Source organism: Elaeis guineensis, chromosome 1, assembly GCF_000442705.2.
Source record: "Elaeis guineensis isolate ETL-2024a chromosome 1, EG11, whole genome shotgun sequence".
Lineage (NCBI taxonomy): Eukaryota > Viridiplantae > Streptophyta > Magnoliopsida > Arecales > Arecaceae > Elaeis > Elaeis guineensis.
This window is the reverse complement of record NC_025993.2, coordinates 95,260,178-95,277,988: the sequence shown is the minus strand read 5'-3', so window position 1 is coordinate 95,277,988 and position 17,811 is coordinate 95,260,178. Positions and strand designations below refer to the sequence as shown.

The 17,811-nt window shown below is 37.9% G+C and overlaps 1 protein-coding gene across 1 annotated transcript; it reads left to right on the top strand.

Annotated features, from left to right (window-relative positions):
* The first annotated feature begins 12,772 nt into the window (after positions 1 to 12,772).
* Positions 12,773 to 14,974, top strand: LOC105031992 (uncharacterized). The gene is made up of 2 exons (XM_010906309.4): positions 12,773 to 13,583; positions 13,860 to 14,974. The coding sequence occupies exons 1-2, from the start codon at positions 13,243 to 13,245 to the stop codon at positions 14,692 to 14,694; spliced, it is 1,176 nt and encodes a 391-aa protein (XP_010904611.1). The 5' UTR covers positions 12,773 to 13,242; the 3' UTR covers positions 14,695 to 14,974.
* The last annotated feature ends 2,837 nt before the right edge of the window (positions 14,975 to 17,811 follow it).

The following is a 17,811-nucleotide window of genomic DNA, read 5'->3' as shown; positions in this document are numbered from 1 at the left end:
CTTTATTCTCAAATTTCTCATTGGATATCTTCACCAGCCACCAGCTGATGAGTAGAAGTGAATCATGACGAGCATCATCTGGATATCCTACTTATTGCCGCAAAGCTCTGATGAAATGCTCGGCTTGGAACTAAGAAAGTTGTGCCTTGGTTATGTGGTGGAGGAACCTGCAAAATAAGTTCACTGATCAGTGATTGTCCGACGGAAGACTCTTTGATGATTAAGTCAGCTAGAATTTTAAAAATAAATAAAAGCCAAGATGAGAGCCTCTTCTTTATCAGAATTAGCTTACCGGGTTCCCCTACTTACCTCCTTTTATATAGAGATAGAGGTGTAGTTGTAACTCCCATTTCGTGAATTTAGAGAACGTGGGAGTAACCGATTCAGTTATGCGCAACATGAATCGTGGAAGTTATTGAATCGGTTGCAGACAGTTGAGCATGTTCATGACATGGGCAAATAACTGTTTTTCCCTCCTTAGTCTTTGGAGGATAGGTTATAACCGCCTTTACTCGGTTGGAAACCGAATGGGTTGTCGTACAATCTTATTCAGTTGGAGGTCCAATAATATTGCCAAATCAGTTATGCAGTAAAGTAGATAATCAGATGACCTTAGTCAATAGTAGACTTTAGTTGGGAAGAAGTAGAGTAGGCCTTTAGTCGTTCGACGTTTTAGTCGGTATTTAGAAAATTTGAGTATTTGTCCCAACACTTGCCCTTCAACTCTCATGCCTGAATGATATAATTGGTCGGGCCGCAGGAGTTTTTTGAACTTAATACTATTTCAGCCGTCACTTCGTTCACATTTATTGTCACCTTGAGAAGATGCAGCTGGCATTTTGTCCTTTTATGAAACATGCATTCTCATTATTGCTTTGCAGATTGTGCCATCGATTTATCATTTCGGAGGACGTGCGGTGGTTATGGTGCAAGCTGCAAGAAGATCTTCTGTATTTATTACAGGAGATCGAACGATTCGGCTGTCAATTCTTGAACAAATCACCAGTCATGTGTCAGGAACAGATTGGCTTCAGGCTACCGTTCTGTTGCCCAGCTATGCAACCCAAGAGAGGGGGTGAATTGGGTTTCTAAAAATTTTAAACTTAACTTATGATTTATGAAAAATGTTTGACAAAGCTAAATAGATAGAGTGAGTAGAATTAATTCAAGGCTAATAGCAAGAGCAAGAATGCAAGAGAATAATGAAGAGATAAAGAAGAGCAATTAGACACACACCAAACAAAAGGATTTATAGTGGTTCGGTGCCAACCTTGCACCTACATCCACTCCCCAAGCTCCTACTTGGGAATTTCAATCCACTAATCTTGTATTCAACCCGAATACAAACGTCGGAAACTCCGACTCTAGCTATTCCAAGCTAGTCCACTTGTTTCTCGGTACAAGCCAACCCAATACACTCCGATTCTAGGTTCGAATCAACCTTCCCTTGTTTTGGAATCCCTCCAAAACAAAACCAATCACTCAAACTGAGTATAACAATTTATAGCACAAATAAGTACAAAGAAAGCTCCTTCAATGAGCGAATATAACTTTAAATACACTTTACTCAAGAGAAGAAGACTCTTTTTGGATTTTCTCAAGGTGGATGGAGATTGAATGTGCACTTGAGGAGTTGGTGAGCTTGGATTAAAGGCTTCTTGAAAGCTTTAAATGAGCTCTTACTTAGGGCTGAAAAGTTGGCTTGAAATCTCTTTTTCAAAATCTCTCTTCTTGAATCTTCTCTCTTTTTCTTCTTATTTTCTTCTTATTGATTTCTACCTTTTTGTCCCTTTTATAGCTTTAAGAAATAGTGAAAAATATTCTAGGCTGAAAAAGAGCCGTTAGACCACATTAAATGAGCATTAAAAGCATTTAAAATGGTTAAAAACTAGCCGTTGCGGAAAAATTCCGTCAGGGGTCGACTCATGGGTCGACTCATGCCTGGGGGTCGACTCATGGGTCAACCTCTGTGGAAGAACACACAAAATAAGGTTCTAAATTTTGGCCAAAAAACAGCAGGGTCGACTCATGGTCGACTCATGCCTTGGGGGTCGACTCATGGGTCGACTCACAGGTTTTACCAAGTCTGTGCCGGCCAGGAAAATCAGCGTGCCAGTCATCTCATGTGCCATGAGTCGACTCATGGGTCGACTCATGATTTTCAATCATGCATATCTTTCAAAATACAAGTCCAAAATTAATAAAATTTTCACCATTGGATCACAAATCTTTTGTTCTATCATTTGATACTATCAAATCAGGAATTTTGGTAAAATTACAATTTTGCCCCTGAGAGCAATAAGTCTTTTCAAGTGAAAATCATTGGTACCCCTTCAACTGCTTTGTAATCATCAAATCAATCTAAGGAGCAACCAATCTCCTCTTTTTGATGATGACAAAAACTTGAACAAAAAACATTATATGAAACAATGAGCATAAATTTCAAAGGAATGAAATGCATTATAGGTAGTTTGAAGATAAATAGAAAATTTACTACCAACTTATAAGTGCATTGCGTGAAAGAAGATTGATTCTTTTGGCATGTGATACATGTGCCCATTTACATAAATAATTTGCCTATTGCTTAATGATTTGAAAAATTTGCTCATTTGATTATGTGATTTGGTATCAGAGCAAAAATTTATTTTTGTTATTCAGAGCAAAGCAGAATTTACCTTAGGATTTGAAAATTGCATGGTTTGAAAATATCTCATTTGCTTACTTTTTCAAATTTTTTAGCATCTTGAAATTCGCTCATTCTCATTTGATTATTTAATTTTAGTATCAGAGTCATGTTTAACCAATTAAGTGTATTCAATGATGTCTAAGAATTAATTAAGCATGTCAGAGCATGTCAAATTTTTAAGATGTATCAGAGCATGTTAATTATCAGGCATCTAATTTTAAAGCATATCAGAAGTCTAGAAAATTTTAATGCTCATTGCTTTGGCTTAGCAATTCACTCATTTGTTACAATCATGTTTTTTGATATTTTAATTTCTCCCAATTCACTCATTTATTTTAAGTCTTTTATTTATCTTTCTTTTGATACTTTTGCTTAGCAATTCACTCATTGTATTTTAAGTCATTAATAATCTGCTTTTGATATTTTTTTTAATTCTCCCTTTTTGACTACAAACATTGTTCTCCTCTCTTTTTTCTTGAAACATTCTTAGTGTTTCTTCAAACTCTTTGCTAACATTAATGTTACTCCCCCTGAATACAGCAATCATAAACAAATATGCCATTGAGTACCATAATATGAATTAGCAACAAAGAGAAGATATAAATCAAAAGATGATTGATACCATTACAAAGAGTAGATATATAATTAAAAGATGATTGATACCATAGTTGTTTCAATACATATTCCATAATATAAAAGTCAACTAGTTAACATCATTATATGGCCCAAAAGATAGATCCTAGAAAGAACAACAGACAAGGCTAGCTACAAGGATCTAGTAGAGCTCATGACTAGATGGATCAGAATCAAATGGATCAGAGATGGGGTGGGGAGATGATGGATCACGATCAAAGACTCGTCCTCTACCCCGTCTGCCTCTACCATGAGTGGAGGTGCTGCACGAGTAGGTGGGCGAGATGATCCTGAAGGTTGAGAACGTTCAGAGGTCAAAGACTGGACTGCAAGAGAGAGCCTGATGGAATCAAGAACGTTCAAAGCTCTTGAAACAGACTGAAGCAGTGCAGTGAACTGTGTAGAAGCATGCTCACTAGAGCCTCTGATCTCTCTCCTCAAGAATCATAACCACCCTCCAATACACCTCTGAGCCTACCAGCCTCCGCAGTAAGGTCTGTGACCTCAATAGTGCACTCCTGTGGCTGAGGATGGGCCAAAGCTAAGACTTGCCCCTGCAAGTCAAGCACTCTCCCAGTCAGTCTCAAAATGTAATCCTCGAGCTGCTGAATCCAAACTGACTGATTTGAGATCATCTAAAATACAGTGGAGATATGGGGGATCAAGGTCTGATCAGATGCATCTAATGATGTAGATCCCGATGCAAACGCAGAAGTGCTCCACTGATGAGAAAGCAAGGAAGCCACACGCTGAGAAATCTGCTCAATCTGATCATCAGCCAATCTGAACTCTGAGGGAAGTGCTCTGCTGTCTGGCTGCTGAACTGGTGTGTGCCTCTTGGTGGACTCTGAAGGGCCAGCCTCTGGATCTGAAACAAACTGGATGTCTGAGATGCTGTCCTGAAGTCATGGAGAGGTGATGAGGGACCTTCTTCCTCAGCTCTGTCCTCAACTCTGTCCTCAGCTCTCTCCTCAGCTCTTTCTTCTGTACCCTTGATCCAACCACCATCAATCCTAGTGAATCCCATGCGGTGCAGAGTGTGTTGGTTGATGGTGTCAGCGTGAGAAAGCTTAGTAGATGCCTCTCTCTCAAACTGACTCCAAACCTCCTGAAAACCAGTGTGAGGGCCATACCAAAAGGCAGATGTGCCTTGGATCTATTCAGTATTTCTCTCATGGCCTCAATCATTAAAGCAGGAAGGTTTAAGGGGTTTGGGTGATCACATGAAACATTATACAAATGTCTCGGCCAGAAAGGAGGTCATGCCTACCACCCCTCAGAAAGAAAAGCTTTGTCACTAATTGATGTAGAATTCTCATTTCAATTGACAAGATTTTGGCTTCTAATTTATTTAGACTTCCCGAGTAGGTTCCTCCTAAAATTACATTGATCCCCTCTTCCTTCACTGGGAGTTCCATGTATGAATATCCCCCACAGGGCAAACATAGAATCTCTCCCAAAATAATAAGATCTAAGCAGATATCAATTCCCTTAACAGTAGAGGTTACTGTTCCATTGCCATAGTGCAGATTTAGATAAAACTCTCTAACCAAGTCTACATATGTAACTTCCTTGAGAGAACAGTAAAATCCCCAACCTTGATTTTTGATCTTTGACCCAAAGGAGAAACCCTCTTTTTCAAAAAACCTGAAGTCCACATTCTTGTCAGTTTCTACCTTTCTGTCAGAGAGAGAGATTTTGGTAGGGCTAAGGGGAGACTGAGAGGGACCTGGTGCAGATGCTGAAGCTGGAATGGGAGCAGAGGAGGTCCGAGAAGCTTGCCTTTTTCTGCGGATGCCTTCTTCGAGCGCACGGACTGATTTTCTTCTTTGAGGGAGTTTCATCTTTGGTGCCATTCTCACCACAAGAGCAGGCAGGGAGACTCGAAAGATCAAATGGGTGAGGAGAAGGAGGGTTACTAGAGGATGGAAAGGGATTTTGACGGAGAGAAAAGACGATTTTGAGAAGAACGGTGGAAGCTAGGGCACACTCCAACCATTTCAATCAAGGGAGAAAGATGCGAGAAGCTCCTTTCCCAAGGGGTGATTTGAGGTGGAGATGTGAAGGGAGAATGATCTTGGGCTAAATCCTTGGTTTTGGAGAGAACGAAGATGAGGACGACGAGTCTTAGAGGGAGGAAGACGAAGAAGAAGAAGGGGTCGACTCATGAACGGGCTTTAAGTTAAAAAGAAAAGAGCCCGTGGGAAGTTGGCCAAGAATTTCAAGTATGCCATTGGGTCGACCCTAGGGGGTCGACTCATAATTCACAAAATTTCAAAAAAAATATGAATAAATTTTGAAAAAATTCAAAATTTTGGAAGAAGAAATTTTGCTCAATGACAAGTTGTGAGAATGATAATCTTGAGCTTTTAGGTCCAAGAGAGTTGATGAAAATTGAGCTCAAAAAAATTTTGACATCGATTCCTTGGATTTGGAGAACATTTAGGCAAAAGGATCAAGAATTCCTAGATTTCTCCTAATTTCACAGAATCTATCCTCACTAAGGGCCTTTGTAAAGAAATCAGCTAATTGATTTTCAGTGCAAATATATTCAAGAATTATATCTTTATTTTGAACATGTTCTCTTATAAAATGATATCTTATTTCAATATGTTTAGACCTTGAATATTGAATTGGATTTTTAGATAGATTTATGGCACTAGTGTTGTCACATCTTATGGGTGTTTCATTAAGTTTGATACCAAAGTCTTTGAGTTGTTGCTTAATCCACAAGATTTGAGCACAACAACTTCTGGCTGCAATGTATTCGGCCTCAGCCGTAAACAGTGCTACCGAATTTTGTTTCTTGCTAAACCAGGAGATTAGGTTAACTCCAAGAAATTGGCAAGTTTCACTAGTGCTTTTTCTGTCTAATCTACATCCAGCAAAATCAGCATCTGAATATCCTAATAAATCAATTAGTGAGTCCTTAGAGTACCATAACCCTAGAGTTTGAGTACCATTTAAATATCTAAGGATTCTTTTAACAGCATTCAAGTGAGATTCTTTAGGATTAGATTGAAATCTAGCACATAAACAAACACTAAACATGATATCAGGCCTACTTGCAGTTAAATATAATAGAGAGCCAATCATACCTCTATAGTATTTTAAGTCTACACATTTACCTTCTTCATCCTTGTCAAGCTTACATGAGGGGCTCATGGGTGTCTCAATTGGTTTGGAGTTCTCCATTCCAAATCTTTTGAGTAATTCCTTGGTGTACTTGCTTTGGGTGATGGAGATTCCTTCTTTTGTTTGTTTGATTTGGAGTCCGAAGAAGAAAGTAAGTTCTTCCATCATGCTCATCTCGAACTCCCCCTGCATGAGCTTAGCAAAGTCTTGACAAAGAGATTCATTAGTAGACCCAAAAATAATGTCATCAACATAAATTTGTATAACTAACATATCATTTTGATTTCTTTTAATAAAGAGGGTTGTGTCTACATTACCTCTTGAAAAATCATTATTTAGTAAAAATTTGCTTAGCCTATCATACCAAGCCCTAGGTGCTTGTTTTAATCCATATAGAGCTTTATTTAATTTAAAAACATGATTAGAAAAAGTATGATTTTCAAATCCTGGGGTTGTTCTACATAGACTTCTTCAGCAATATATCCATTCAAAAAAGCACTTTTGACATCCATTTGAAATAATTTAAATTTCATAAAGCAAGCATATGCAAGTAGAAGTCTAATGGCCTCTAATCTAGCAACAGGTGCAAAGGTCTCATCAAAATCAATTCCTTCTTCTTGATTATAACCTTTGGCAACCAATCTTGCTTTATTTCTTATTACATTTCCATGTTCATCTAATTTGTTCCTAAAGACCCATTTTGTGTCAATTATTGAATAATTTTTAGGTCTTGATACTAAAGTCCATACATTATTTCTTTCAAATTGATTAAGTTCCTCTTGCATTGCATTAATCCAATTATAATTATTTTCAGCTTCTTCAATAGTTTTTTATTCAAGATGAGATACAAAAGCACAATGATTAAATACTTCTCTAAGTGAAGAACGAGTTTTTACCCCATGCATAGGATCACCAATAATTAGCTCCTTAGGGTGATTGTGAACATACCTCCATTCTTTGGGTAGGTCATTTGTACCTTGAGGTTGTTCTTGATGTTCTTCACCTCCCTCATCCTGTTTGTCTTCATGTTCCTCATCCTCTTGAATTGTTGAATCTTTCAGAGTGATCTCCTTCATTCCTTCTATAAGAGAATCTGTATCATCAACACCTTCATTCTTCCTTGAAGGAAGATCGTTAGATTCATCAAAGACAACATGTATGGACTCCTCTACTACTAAAGTTCTTTTATTAAAAACTCTAAAAGCTTTACTAGTGGAGGAGTAACCAAGAAAGATTGCTTCATCTGATTTTACATCAAATTTTTCAAGTCTTTCTTTACCATTATTTAATACAAAATATCGGCAACCAAAAATATGAAAATATGCAATATTAAGTTTTCTTTCTTTCCAAAGCTCATAGGGGGTTTTCTTTAAAATTTGTCTAATCAAAGCACGATTTAAAATGTAACATGCTGTGTTAATTGCTTCTGCCCAAAAATATCTTGGAAGGTTGCTTTCACAAAGCATGGTACGGGCCATTTCTTCTAAGGTTCTGTTTTTCTTTTCTACTACCCCATTTTGTTGGGGTGTCCTAGGAGCAGAGAAGTTATGACCAATTCTCTTTTCATCACAAAAGTTTTCAAAGTCTTGATTTTCAAATTCAGTTCCATGATCGCTTCGAATATTTTGAATTGAAAATCCTTTCTCATTAGTGATTTTTCGATAAAATTTAGTGAAAACATGAAAAGTTTCATCTTTGTGTGCTAAAAAGAAAACTCAAGTAAAACGAGAGTAATCATCTATAATTACAAAATCATATCATTTTCCTCTTAGACTAGTGGTTCTAGTAGGTCCAAATAAGTCCATATGCAAAAGCTCTAAAGGTCTAGAGGTTGAAACAATATTTTTGGATTTAAATGAAACTCTTGTTTGTTTACCTAGTTGACATGCATCACAAATTCTATCCTTTTCAAAATTTAGTTTTGGCAAACCAAGAACTAATTCTTTCTTAATTAATTTTGAAAGAGAATGCATGCTAATGTGTGCAAGTCTGCGATGCCAAAGCCAACTAGTCTCATTAACTTTAGCATTCAAGGATACTAGGCATTGCATGTTTATTTTGGCTAAATCATTTAAATCTACCATATAAACATTACCATGTCTATATCCAATAAATTTAATGCCATCATTAATAGGACTAGTTACAATACAAACAGACGATTCAAAAACAACTTTATATCTTTTATCACAAAATTGACTAATGCTTAGTAAATTATGCTTTAAACCATCAACTAATAAAATATTTTCAATATATTTGGAGGGAGTGATACCAATGTTACCTATATCGATGATCTTTCCTTTGCCATTATCTCCAAAGGTGACCATCCCTCCATCCTTAGCATCAAGAGTGATGAATTGGGATTCATCACCAGTCATGTGTCTCGAGCATCCACTGTCAAGATACCATTTCCTGTTTTCTCCTTGGGATGCTAGACACACCTGCAAGCAAAAGTCAAGTTTTTGTTTTAGGTACCCAAGCTTTCTTGGATCTTTTTTGGTTAGTCATAATAGTTCCTTTTGGAATCCATATTTTCTTTATAGTTGAGTTTACAGACTTGTTAGAGAAGCAAGTGTATGACTTATATCCTACTCTACCACATTTGAAGCAAGTAATATTAGAAGACTTGTTACTTAAAGAGTTTACATAAATATTTTTCAGATATTTTTGTTTCTTCAAGGGGTTATAGCCAAGTCCAGCCTTATCATACACGGATTTTTGATTATCAAGAATCATATTGAGTTTATTTGAACTCAAAGTGAACTTTTCTACTATTGATTTTAGCTTGGCAATTTCATTCTTTAAGCTTTGATTTTCTTGAAGCAGGGTGGATTTCTCAATTGAAATATTTTCAGTTTGTTTCAATAAAGTTTGATTTTTCAATTTTAGCTCTTTGTTCTTCATCCCTAGTTTCTTTAATTCATCAACTAAATCATAGAAAGCTTCATGTAATTCTTCAAATGTAAAGTCACTAGGAGTTTCAGAAATTACCTCATTTTCGTGTGCCATAAGGCACAGGTTGGTTTGTTCGGTTGAGTTTTTCTCTTCGAAGCTTGAGTCATCACTCGCACTCTAAGTGGCCATCATGGCCTTCTTCTTGTACTTCTTGGGACCCTTCTTCAGTTGTGGGCATTCGGACTTGAAGTGTCCCGGCTTCTTGCATTCATAGCAGATAAGGGGTTGGTCTTTCTCTTTTTCTTTGCTCTGTTTTCCTTTTGTGAATGGCCTCTTCCTCATCCCTTGTTTCCTTTTTCTCAAAAATTTCTTGAATCTTCGGGTAATGAGTGCCATCTCTTCATCTTGTTCTTCATCTTCAGTATCATCAGTTTCTTCATCTGGTGGAGCTGTGGATTTGAGGGCAATGGTTCTCTTCTTTTTGACATCTTCCTCTTGATGTTGCTTCATGCTCAGCTCATGAGTCATCAATGATCCAAGAAGCTCTTCCAAGGGTAGAATGTTCAAGTCCTTGGCTTCTTGGATGGCGGTCACTTTGGCTTTCCAAGTTCTTGGTAAGGACCTGAGAATCTTTCTTACAAGTTCACTGTTAGTATAGGACTTACCAAGACTCTTTAAGCCATTTATAATATCAGTAAAGCGAGTAAACATTTCAGTTATGGACTCATCATGCTCCATTTTAAACAATTCATATTTATGCACAAGCATGTTGATTTTAGACTCCTTTACTTGATTGGTTCCTTCATGGGTTACTTCTAACCTATCCCATATTTCTTTAGCAGACGAGCAAGTAGAAATGCGATTAAATTTGTTAGCATCAAGAGCACAATAAAGAATATTCATAGCTTTAGCATTTAATTGGGCCATTTTCTTATCAACCTCATCCCATTCTTTCTCGGGTTTGGCTGATTCCACACCATCTATACTTTTAGTGGGTGTGTGAGGACCGTTCACTATGATACTCCACATATCATAGTCGAGTGCTTAAATGAATATTTTCATCCGAGCTTTCCAACAGGTGTAATTAGACCCATTGAAAAGTGAAGGTCGGTTGGTGGATTGCCCCTCGGCTAGAGAAGTGCTAACTTGAGTTGCCATAGATCTTTGACTCTTTGATTATTTAGATCAAAGTAGGGCTAGAGCACCGGGCTCTGATACCACTTGTTGCCCAGCTATGCAACCCAAGAGGAGGGGGTGAATTGGATTTCTAAAAATTTTAAGCTTAACTTATGACTTATGAAAAATGTTTGACAAAAGCTAAATAAATAGGGAGAGTAAAATTAATTCAAGGCTAATGGCTAAAAGCTAGAATGCAAGAGAATAATGAAGAGTTAAAGAAGAGCAATTAGGCACACCACAAACAAAAGGATTTATAGTGGTTCGGTGCCAACCTTGCACCTACATCAACTCCTCAAGCTCCTACTTGGGAATTTCAATCCACTAATCTTTTATTCAACCCAAATACAAACGTCGGAAACTCCGACTCTAGCTATCCCAAGCTAGTCCACTTGTTTCTCGGGTACAAGCCAACCCTATACACTCCGATTCAAGGTTCGGATCAACCTTCCCTTGTTTTGGAACCCTTCCAAAACAAAAACAATAACACAAACAAGGTATAACAATAAATAGCACAAGTAAGCACAAAGAAAGCTCCTTTAATGAGCGTATGAGACTTTAAATACTCTTTACTCAAGAAGAAGAAGATCCTTTTTGATTTCCTCAAGGTGGTTGGAGACTAGAATGTGCACTTGAGGAGTTGGTGAGCTTGGATCAAAGGCTTCTTGAATGCTTTGAGTGAGCTCTTGCTTAGGACTGAAAAGTTTGCTTGAAATCCTTTTTTCAAAATCTCTTTTCTTGAATCCTCTCTCTTTTCTTCTTCACTATACTTCTTTTTGATTTCCACCTTTTTGTCCCTTTTATAGCTTTAAGAAATAGTGAAAAATATTCTAGGCTGAAAAAGAGCCGTTAGATCACAATAAATGAGCATTAAAAGTATTTAAAATGGGTTAAAAATTAGTCGTTGCGAAAAAATCTCGTCACAGCGGTCGACTCATGCCTGGGGGTCGACTCATGGGTCGACCTCTGTGGAAGAACACCAGAAAACAATCAGAAGACAAGGTTCTGTGATTTTTGGCCTAAAAACAGCAGGGGTCGACTCATGGGTCGACTCATGCCTTGGGGGTCGACTCATGGATCGACTTACAGGTTTTGCCAAGCCAAAAAATCTGCGTGCCAAACAGCTCATTGTGCCATGAGTTGACTCATGGGTCGACTCATGATTTTCTAACATGCATATCTTTCAAAATACAAGTCCAAAAATAATAAAATTTTCACCAATGGATCACAAATCTTTTGTTCTATCATTTGATGCTTTCAAATCAGAGTTTTGATAAAATTACGATTTTGCCCCTGAAAAACAATAAGTCTTTTTCAAACGAAAATCATTAGTATCCCTTCAAATGCTTTGTAATCATCAAAATCAATCTAAAGAGCAACACTTTTCTTATGAAGGATATATCTCAATAAAGCTAGTAATCATCCAATTTGATGATCCTATGGTGCTAATCGATAAAGAGAATTATATATTTTATTTTCAATTTTTTCTTATACTCAAATTTCAATTTAAGTACCGAGTTAAAATCTTCATGAAAAAGAAATGACTAAGATTCATACTGAGCTAAAAAAATCACTGCCACCATTAAGACAACTCTGTGTTGATTCTGATCTGTTTTGAATCCAAACCGAACTTACATTTCATAGATTAGAGTTAGATTATATATGGATCTGATTCGATTCAAATAATCTGTTGGGTCAAAGACTTTCTCATACAATCTATATTTTTATACCCTATATTCGTAATATTTTTTATCAGCAAGCAAGACATGGGCCACTAGCTTGACCTAAAGACCTTTGGCGCCGGTCAAAACACTACCTCTGCACGGAACTGAAGGCGGTGACCAAGTACTACCAGTCGGATCACAGCAGACTTTTCTTCTGACGCGCTTAGGCAAATGACTTCACGTTCATGTTATTAGCCCGCAAGAATAGTCCGGGAAGAAACAATTGAAGATTTCCCTTCCCACCTACATAAATACAATTGGTAATGTGGCGAGTTATCCACCGTGGGATTTGGCGTGGTTCATTGACCTGGTCGCAGCAATGATTAGACCTTTTCTTCGCCACTCAGTCCCTCCCATAAGGGTCTTGTCAAACCATCGATGCAAGTCTCTTTCCCGCAAGGAAAATTCCTCCCCTGGAGTCGTGTAGATGTTGCACAAGTCCATCATCGATCCTTTATACATGGACGCCAAGAACAAAAGGCCAGAAAACACACCTTACACATTATCTATGCAAGGCTCTTTCCTATGAGGAAAATTCCGCCCAAGAGGGAAAGAAGTCCCTCAACTGGGATTCTAGTAAATTTTTTAACATAAGTAAGATCTAGTGAAGAGGAGATAACTTTTAACATTCTATTTTGCTTTATCGATGCTTTGAATAGCGTAGTTTCGTACCCAAGAGATTGCTTGCTAAAGGAATGCTTACCGAAGGTTTTTTTTCCTAGTCTTAGAAAAAATCAATGTTAGGAGTACCCGATATTCTCCGACATTTACCCGGCAATCTTCGACAAAAGCATACCATTTTCCTACTCTAAATATAGCCTCTCCAATCGATTTCGTACCATCACCGACTCCGCCATAAGAGAAAATCAAAGCTTTGAATCAGTTCCTCTCGCTGCTTGGTTGTTGCACAACTCCAACATCTTTATATATATAGGCACCAAGAACAAAAGGCCAGCAAACACACCTTACACCATATAAGCATCATCTTAGAACAATATGTATGTGACCAGGCCTCTCTCCCATTACCATAACAACCCCCATGCTCTCTCTGAGTACCCGCCAGAAGGTCCCGGTTCTGGTATTCTTGTGATCAAAGATGAAGAGGCTGAGAGTGAACAAGTGTGCTGTTGGGGACTCTGCAAAGATTCGAGGATTTATGGCCTCCCATTCCCTCAAAATACCAAGATTAAAGTTCGATATACCACCAGCCACCAAGGTGCAAACGGCCAGAGTCACAGTACGACCTATAGAGATGATGTCTTCTTCATTCCAGCCATTGCCCAGCCGTTATCATCAAATAGGTACCATGTTATCAGAGCAGATGGAAGAAACAAAGGGTAAATCTTCTACCTAAGCTCTATTAACATGTCGATTGTATGCTTCGCTTCTGGCCTCTCTTTGCCCAGTTTCACGTCAATAGCTGCCTTCAGAATTAGAAGCATAGCTGTCCAACCTATCGCATTCATCATCCTTGAGGTTTTCATTTTATTTATTATATTATAATTATTCAGATTTTAAAGTTTTGAGGATGCACCGAGTCGTACTTCACTGTTGTTGAGGAAACAACAACACGAGAGAATAATAATCTTGCATGTTTTGATGGTAATTCTCAGGAAAGCAGCCACATGTTCGAGAGAGGAGGATATGACCACATGTTGTTTTTGTTCATTTGCTAATGATGTCGCATCAAGTCCTTTAGATCACACAGATATTTATCAGCAAGTAGAGATCATCTGTCACAGAAATAAGTTTCACGCCAAGGCAGTAGCTTCTGATGGAATTCCCCCAGAATATCTTAGAAGGAAAGGTTGGCGGGCCTACACTTCGGATTCAACTAATTACTACTTAACCGAAGCTCGAGGCCTTGATGTGTCTCTTAGGAATAGATTGCCTGATCTGGACTTCAACATTTCTACAAAACGCTCTCCTGCCATTGTTGTGGGGAAGTGGTACTGCCCTTTTATGTTCATAAAGGAAGGTGACCGATTAAAAGACCAAATGAAAAGATCCATGTTCTATAACTTGACTCTCCAGCAATTCTGGGAGGAGATCTATAGCTGTGAGAATGATGGCAAGGAAGGAAACGATGTGAACCTAAGTATTGGTGTTAGAAGGCACATGGCGTTGCTGAACGGTAGTGAAGTAGTCCATGACAGCAGAGAGGTGGTCGATGGAATGGTGTGGTTCAAGCCTGTCAACTCTGGGGAGAGGGGATTGGGTTTGAGTCTAGCAATATGGGAGAGGATGCGGTGGGAGGAAGAAAGAGGTGGGTGGATTGGTGGTCAAGAGAATGTGGAAAGGCTAGAGGTGTATGGAGGAGAGAATGGATGGAAGAAGTTTGGTTGCTATGCATTGGTGGAATCATTTGTTCTGAAAAGAATGGATGGTACCGTGGCTTTAACCTATGACTTCAAGCACACTAACAAAATTCGAACCAAATGGGAATGAGAGCTTTCCATCATCTTTACATTTTGTCTTAGTTATTTAATTATTACCATTTATTTTCTAGAATGAGTGTATGAGTATGTGTACCATTTGGTTGAAACTGGAAGTTTGGAACAGAATACATGCATTATTGTATATAATCGAAGTTTGGGTCACGATCATGCATGTTTTTATCAAAGTTTTAGCATCTCTAACACATTATTGATAGGGATGCCAGATCAGCTATGTTGTATGTGATACAAGTGTCTTGGTGTGATTCACATATATAGTATTAATTACTTTGTTCCAGCAGAAATTTTCTATTTCGTCCATGCCACGCAATCAACCTATTGGATCACAAACTGGTGTATTTTTTGCTTTTTCAGACCACCAGAGACTATTTCCCTCCTTTGTGGGTTAGCTCTAACCGAAGTCAAAACATATTTAAAAAATAGTTCCCACCTTTGTAGGTGTATCCACATCGACTATGCATTTTAGAATTGTGGTTACCATATAGCGAATTGCTTTTTGTTAAAATCTCTATCAGGAAATCTTTGCTTCCAAAATTTCTATTGACAAAAGTTCGATACCAACAGCATCTCAAATAGAGCCAAAAGACCAAGTGGAGAAGTTCATGTTCCACGAGATTACTCTTAAGCAATTTTGGGAAGAGATCTATAGTTGCGATAATCATGGTGAAGACAAAAAATGTTGTGGAGATAAATGTTGGTGTTATGAGAGTGAAAGGCAATCTTAAAAATCTTCAAATCAAAATTGATGTCTACTTGGGTGGTTGTCCCTTATGCCATGATCTGGTTGAATCTATTATATATATGTTCACTGTGTGCCCTTTTACTACTATCTTATGGAATACTTTCTATTCTTCCCTCTTGATACTTGTTTCTATAGGTGATCTTTGAGATCTTTATACTAAATGGAGATGCCACGTTTTCTTAAAAGCCCTACGAAATATAGTGTTTATGCTCATTTTAGTCATCGTTTGGTACTACTAGTAAGAAAGAAATGCCTAAATCTTTTTGAGAACAACCTCTAATCCTCACTCTAGTGTCTTTTGAAGTGTTTCATGTTCTAAATGGTTGGTCTTTACTACGTGGGCATAAAGAACTTCCAGGCTTCTATAAATTATGAGAGATTTAAAAGTGTTGCTAGCTCTACACTTAAGACTTGAATGGTTGGAAGATTTCTCGCTCTTCCCACTTTTGAAAATACACTCTGCCGCTTCTAGGAGACCATGATGGAGGTCTCTGCAGCCCTGTGATTATCCACATGATCACTCTTTATACCGTATTTTGATTGTAACAGATACTAATCTTCTTCATCTCTTTGTTGCCCTTACCACTGATGAAGCATCCTTCTTTTCAAATCTTAATTGGCTGATTTCAGACCTATTTATGAAAGAGGTTTTGATGAAAAAGAGGAGCTATTTGTTTTTTTATTTTTCTTCTTACAATCAAGAGTGCGTATAAGGATCTATAAATACAAATATGTAGACCCAAATATAGATAGGGAATAACAAGAATATGCCAGAAACCCAAATATAGATAGGGAATAACAAGAATATGCCAGAGAATAATCAAGAATATACTAAGGAATAAATCCTTGGACCTTTAATTGGATAGTTTTTCAATTAAGTTCAATCCTTCCAATACTCCCCCTCAAGATGAGGCGAAGATATCTCGAAGCCCCATCTTATCAATCAATCCAGAAAAAGACACTGAGCTAAGTCCTTTGGTTAGAATATCTGCCACCTGATCAGAAGACCGAATATAGGTAATGCAGATCTGACCCTGATTAATCTTTTCCTTGATAAAATGACGGTCAATCTCGATGTGTTTAGTACGATCATGCTGTATTGAATTGCTTACAATCTCAATTGCTGCTTTGTTGTCACAATACAACCGAAGAGAAAATTTGTTTAGAAGTTATAATTCCTTAAGCAACTTCTGAACCCAAAGAAGTTCACATATGCCTAGAGCCATTGCTCTATATTCAGCTTCTGCTGATGATCTAGCCACCACTGACTGTTTCTTACTTCTCCAGGTAACTAAATTACCCCCTACATATGTATAATATCCAGAAGTAGATCGCCTATCATCCAATGACCCAGCCCAATCTGCATCAGTGAATCCCTCTACCTGGAAGGTGTTATGTTGTGAGAACATCAAACCACGACCAGGACATCCTTTCAGGTAGCGTAATACTCTGAAAGCTCTCTCCATGTGTGATTTTCATGAATCATGCATGTATTGACTGATGACACCGACAGCATAGGCTATATCTGGTCTTGTATGTGAAAGATATATCAACCTTCCAACCAACCACTGGTACCTTTCTCGATCAACAGGAGCTCCACCATCTGTCACTGTTCGATGATTCTGATTTATTGGAGTAGTAGCAGGCTTACACCCCAACATCCCAATCTCAGAAAGCAAATCTAGTACATATTTTCGTTGTGACAGAAAAATACCTTTAGATGATCGTCCAACTTCTATGCCCAAAAAATATCTTAGTGGACACAGATCTTTTACCTCAAATGCTTGTTTTAGTTTTTCTTTGAGTTGTTTAATCTCATGATGGTCATTTCCTGTTATTACAATATCATCAACATAAACCAAGAGTATAGTTTTCTTTCCCTTGAGATGCCTATAGAATAGAGTATTATCTGCATTACTCTGTTTATATCCCATTCCTTTTACAGTCCGATTGAATCGATCAAACCATGTTCGAGGAGACTGTTTAAGGCCATAAAGTGAGCGCTTTAGTTTGCAGACTTTTTCAATAGTTGCTCTGGTCTCAAATTCTGGTGGTATTTGCATGTATACTTCCTCCTGAAGATCTCCATGAAGAAATACATTCTTCACATCTAACTAATGTAATTCCCAGCCAAAATTAGCAGCACATGATATCAGTGTTCGAACAGAGTTTATCTTGGCCACTGGAGCAAAGGTTTCATCATAGTCTACTCCATATATTTGAGTGTAGCCCTTTGCTACTAGTCGAGCTTTGTATCTTTCCACCTTGCCTTCTGGAGTCTGCTTTATAGTGTACACCCACTTACACCCTACAGGATGCTTACCAGCTGGTAGAGTGACCAGATCCCACGTCTGATTTTTGGATAAA

Bases quoted from the DNA above. Each gene is read 5' to 3' on its own strand.
- LOC105031992 (XM_010906309.4), top strand. From the start codon at position 13,243: ATGTATGTGACCAGGCCTCTCTCCCATTACCATAACAACCCCCATGCT. The intron at 13,584-13,859 runs GTAAATCTTCTA...GGTAATTCTCAG, and splicing joins GCAGATGGAAGAAACAAAGG to GAAAGCAGCCACATGTTCGA.